This window comes from Lygodium microphyllum, chromosome 18 (assembly GCF_053477565.2).
Source record: "Lygodium microphyllum isolate KBCC chromosome 18, Lygodium_microphyllum_v1.1.10, whole genome shotgun sequence".
Classification (NCBI taxonomy): Eukaryota; Viridiplantae; Streptophyta; class Polypodiopsida; order Schizaeales; family Lygodiaceae; genus Lygodium; species Lygodium microphyllum.
In genome coordinates, this window is record NC_141152.1 from 88,236,423 (window position 1) to 88,241,597 (window position 5,175).

The following is a 5,175-nucleotide window of genomic DNA, read 5'->3' on the forward strand; positions in this document are numbered from 1 at the left end:
ATGCATCAAAGAAGGTGATGAATAATGGAGTGAAGATGATGGATAACTAAAGTTATAGTGGCTCACTATTTTTTTCAAGTAATCCATCCCTTATGGAGCTTGAGATGGAGATAGGAGAACATGTTTACTAAACTAAGACAAGGCAATCATAACCTCACTATCTAGTCCATTAAATTAGAGAATATGTAGGTATACCTCTAGATGTGGCAGTCATTGGCAATAGGTAGTACACAATCATAACATGAATCTATTGTTATCATAAGAGTCACATTAGTCTAGCAACTACCACTAGTGTAAGATCTTATACACAAAATCTAAGCTAGTGTGTAGAAAGTAACCCTAATTTAGATGGCCATCAATTTTGAGCCTATAAATATGGTACGCTATGCAATATAACCTAAATCTTGACCAACAAGTGAGAGGTTCACACACACACAACCATAACAATTCGCAAGGTTGCATGACAATGTGCAAGGGTATAGGCTAGAGAGATGTCAAGTAAGTGATGGCCATAGGTTAAGTATTTTTTGCGAGCTACTTGTCCTCCCTGAACAGTTTGACCCTATTCATGTGGGTAGGTGTGCACCATAGCATTAATTTGAGCATGCAAGCAGTGGGTGCAACAAGTAGTTGGCACAACACAGGGCCCAAGCAACAGGAGGCGATAGGCATAGAAGGCTACAAAGAGGGGTCACAAGTGGAGTCTGTGCAACATTGGCCATGTCTCTCTCTCTCTCTCTCTCTCTCTCTCTTCCTTTGTGTCTAGGTAGTCATCAAACTAGTAGAGGGGTTGGTGGCCATTCATATATAGGTGGAAGCTCTCCCATTGAGTTATGTGTGTGTGTGTGTGTGTGTGTGTGTGTGTGTGTGTGTGTGTGTGTGTGTGCGTGTGTGTGTGTGTGTAAGTAGTCATCAAACTGGAGGGGCTAGTGGCCATTCATACAAGTAGAAGCTCTTCTATCGAGCATCCTCTCTCTCTCTCTCTCTCTCTCTCTCTCTCTCTCTCTCTCTCTCTCTCTCTCTCATGGAGGGGTAGGGACAATGGAAGCCATTATTGTGCGTGGAGGCTCCTTTGCCAAACTCTCTCTCTCTAAAAACACGAACTAAAAGGGAAGGGAAAGATAACATTTCGATCTAAAAGCTAGGAACTTATGAGAATAAGGTAGACTAAGCTTGATATCAATTTAGAGATTTAAGGATTAGTGAAGCCACAAACAAAAAAATATGTAAATAGATACATATGCACATACCTTGTATTTTAGCACATGCTTTTATAGGACTATGGCCATATTAATGCAAAGTCAAGTTGGGGTTCTAAAGTTTGGAACTGATCATTACATACCGCTTTGTCTCTTTTGCTTGACAATTCGTCCTTCCGTGGCATCTACTTTTCACGCACTACGCAAGGACTACTATGTGAAATAATGATTGTATGGCTTGTGGCATTGTGCAACAAGTCGTGCTTCAGGTTACGCCATTAGGGCAAGTTAAACGTGTTGATAACATGTATGTAACAGCTTTAGAGGATAACCGCACACTCGTCATGCTTATGTTTTCCTTGAAATTGAGGTCGGCCCCCCCTGGAGGCTGGCGTGGGCAAGCGTTAAATACAAAAGTGGCAATAGGCCGTCTAAGGCGCTGTAGATTGCTGCAAGACATCATTTCCTACCTACGATGAACTGGATGTTGTCGAGTAGACTTCAAAGCCAGGGACGGTTGGCTTGGAAGGCAATGCCAGCAACTGAGACTGGCCGAGCAACATAGAACCTACCTCAGACATGCTGGGGCGGACGTTTGGCACAGTTTGTATGCACAGAAGAGCCACATGCACCACGCGAACTACCTGATCTGCATTCTCGATGCCGGACTTGCCCATCTTCCGATCTAATAACTCGCCATGTTGTCTCCTCTCAAACGTTGCCCATGCCTGCGAGCAATTTTATCATCATCATCACTATTATTATTCAGGACTACATCCATAGCGATGCCATTGATTAACAGAAATCCGACTAGATTATGTTGTTTAAGCAACCAAGGTTCCCATTACCCAATCGAGCAAATGCTGCTTCTTCGGCAGCAAGGACTCGTCTATGATCCTCCTACCACTCACGATCTCCAGCACGAGTACACCGAAGCTGTAAACATCTGCCTTCTCCGTGAGCTGCCCACCAAGGGCGTACTCAGGTGCCACATACCCCCTTTTTCAATGGGAAACATTAGCTACATAAGCCTTAGATCTTCGAAAAACAAAACGTAGAATTAACAAGAAGAGCTGGGAAGAGGCGAATTGCTTACCGGGTTCCGGCAACCCCCGTAGTGACGTGACTGACATCGTCCGAGAAGAATCTCGCCAGGCCGAAATCAGCAATTTTGGGGCTGAAATTGCTGTCAAGAAGGATGTTGCTGGCTTTGATGTCTCTGTGCACGATCTTGATGTGGGAATCTTCGTGGAGATAAGACAAGCCCCGGGCTATACCCACGATGATCTCGAACCGGGTTCCCCAGTCTAACCTCCGTGGTGGATCTGAGCCTGCATGGGCAAGTGTGCTTACTCCGCATGTAAAAAATTTTCAATTATATGTATCCCAAGACCTGAAGCGGTACAAGGATTGAGAGGATTTACCGAATATGAACAAGTCTAAGCTGCAGTTCGGAAGATACTCGTAGACGAGCAGGCGTTGTGAGCCTTCGACGCAGCATCCCAGCAGTTGGATGAGGTTCCGATGCTGGACAGTGGTGATGAGGTTGACCTCAGACAGGAACTGTGACGCGCCCTGACGGCTCTCGGAGGAGAGCGTCTTGATGGCCACCTCCTGGCCGGAAGCGAGGCGTCCCTGGGCAAAACATTTACGGCACAGGGTAAGAGCTATTATAATTTCTACACCCAGAGCACCTCTGAGAGAGAGAGAGAGAGAGAGAGAGAGAGAGAGAGAGAGAGAGACCTTATAAACAGGACCGAATCCTCCTTCCCCTAGCTTGTACCTCGGATCGAAGTCGCTTGTTGCCTGTCGGAGCTCATCAAAAGTGAATTTTGTTGCTCCCTGCTGGAAGCGGTAAGGCAGGCTCGAAGACTTGTCTGCACATAGAACTCAACAGAATATGCATTAGAAATACTGCAAGTTTACACGAGAAAACATGTATAACAATTTGTTGTCGGAGAGATGACAGAGCTCCGCAGGAGCTTCAGGGCCTTACCTCGTGTTTCGACGATGACCTGGCTTCGGATTCGGCGTTTCCTGCAAAGGAGGATAGCTGCAGCCGCAGCAGCAGCGAGGACGAGCACGCCCGCTACGGTGCTTCCCACCACGACGGAAACGGACGTGGACGACGTTTTCTTCTTCGGCTGATTGAAAGAAGCTGCTGGCGGGGGAGAAGGGGTAGGATAGGCCGGGGCCAGGGTATTAGCAGCTGGGGAAGGCGCAGGCGACAGGGATGCGTTAGAGGCGGCAGGGGTAGACGACGAGGCGTTGAAGAGGAGGGGGGCGTTGGAGAAGAGGTAGTAGCAGGTGACGAAGTAGACCTGGCCACCGAGGGAGTCGTTGCAGCCGGAGACCTGAGAGAGGCAGGAGCCGCACTGGGAGGGGGAGATGTAGCCCACGCACTGGGCGAGGGCGTAGACGGCGGTCTGGCCGCTGCCACGTGTGGCGGCCCAGAACCCGGAATGGGAGGGTGCCTCCCGGGCGGTGAGGTTGAGGGCGGCGCCCAGATTGGCGCTGTAGAGCTGCGGAGAGCGGGAGCTGCTGCTGATGGTCCTGTTGTAGGTGGAGGAGCAGTTATTTGTCACGAGCGTGATCTCGGGGTCGACCAGGAAGTTGTAGTTCTCGTAGCGCAGGTAGCAGCCCTGTAGAAGGATGCGCATGCCTATGGCCCGCCCGCAGGCGGCCGAATTCAAGATCGCCGACACGCAGTCACGGCACTGCGCCGGGGAGACGTCGCCTCTGCACTGGTACATCCCATACACATCCGACGAGTTTGAGGAAGCGGACGTCACTGACTGCTTCCCATAGAGAGATGTCGACGAGTCCTGCCGCAGCGCGCCCGTCACTTGGTTGAAATTAACCGCGAACGTGCTGCTGCTCCCGAATTTGGCCGTGTTGCAGAACCCGTAGACCCCATCCGTAATAGCCGATTGGGCTTGTAGCGGGAGTTGCGTCGAACAACAGCACAGAACAACAACAAACGGGAGGAGCACGGATCCCGGCCAGCCATGCTGCAGCCCTCCCACCATGGCCGATCACAGAACTAGAGGATAGCGCGCCTTGCTTTTATGGGTGGCATGGGGTTCTTTCCTTTGCGCTGTTCAGTCATTTGCTGTGTTTGACTCTCGTGGACTTGGACAACAAAGACTCCTGTGGCCAGGATGCCGGAATCCCGAGTCGCGACTCGCGAGTCCTGACCATCATAGATAGTTTCAGGGTTGCACCAACTTTCTTCGCAGACTCAGGAGTGACCACGGCCCATTTAATTTCTGGCCAAACAAAAAGTTATTTGACAAGGTCGAACCTCGATGGGACGTGTACGTAGCAGCAGAATTGTATTAACGCTCCGCAGTCTAAAAGCTCTGCAAGCTAAGAGTCACACCACACCTAGGCAAATAACTTGACTAGGCATGGTATGCACTTACACTGAGTCACGGCCACACCAAAGTGAACGAGGCAAATTGATGCGTTCCTTTTTACCTTTGTAGGCGGTAGGCACCCTACAACGTTCTGTCAGAGCAGACACCTCTCTCTCTCTCTCTCTCTCTCGAACAACAAGCTTTCCCAAAGGTCTTGAACAAAAAGCTTGACGCTTCTCACGAAGGCCTAAATTTGACGGGCCTCTCAAATTTTTTTATGACAGGCACATTTTGAAAATGCCTTTCGAATGACAAATGATAGACTAAAGCACAATTTTGAAAGCTCATAGGATATAACATCAAATGGACGATCCAATTTAGACATCGTAACTATATGACTTACTATCAATACTTCAAAAACAATATGGATATTAGATGCTTGAGATGCTTAAATGAATCCCATTGCATAACTAATAGCAATAACATGAATCCATTCAATTATTCTCATAGGAACAACATGAAGCCATCTACAATGAAATCCATAGGTGAACAAGATTTAATGGGGCGTCGTTATAGGCGTCACTATTGGCGTCGCAATTGGCGTCGCTATATGCGAT

At 48.6% G+C, this 5,175-nt stretch overlaps 1 protein-coding gene across 1 annotated transcript; it reads right to left on the minus strand.

Annotated features, from left to right (window-relative positions):
* Positions 1-1,479: 1,479 nt before the first annotated feature.
* Positions 1,480-4,401, minus strand: LOC148021129 (cysteine-rich receptor-like protein kinase 2). The gene is made up of 6 exons (XM_087698970.1): positions 3,196-4,401; positions 2,943-3,076; positions 2,624-2,834; positions 2,296-2,530; positions 2,048-2,198; positions 1,480-1,927 (listed from the first exon to the last, which is right to left on the minus strand). The coding sequence occupies exons 1-6, from the start codon at positions 4,226-4,228 to the stop codon at positions 1,670-1,672; spliced, it is 2,022 nt and encodes a 673-aa protein (XP_087555096.1). The 5' UTR covers positions 4,229-4,401; the 3' UTR covers positions 1,480-1,669.
* Between the last annotated feature and the right edge of the window lie 774 nt (positions 4,402-5,175).

What these genes read in the sequence shown, in the direction of transcription:
- LOC148021129 (XM_087698970.1), bottom strand. Translation starts at nt 4,228, where the DNA reads ATGGTGGGAGGGCTGCAGCATGGCTGGCCGGGATCCGTGCTCCTCCCG. An exon ending in GGTCATCGTCGAAACACGAG is followed by an intron (nt 3,077 to 3,195) that starts GTAAGGCCCTGA and finishes TTCTATGTGCAG; the next exon opens with ACAAGTCTTCGAGCCTGCCT. An exon ending in CTTAGACTTGTTCATATTCG is followed by an intron (nt 2,531 to 2,623) that starts GTAAATCCTCTC and finishes TTGCCCATGCAG; the next exon opens with GCTCAGATCCACCACGGAGG.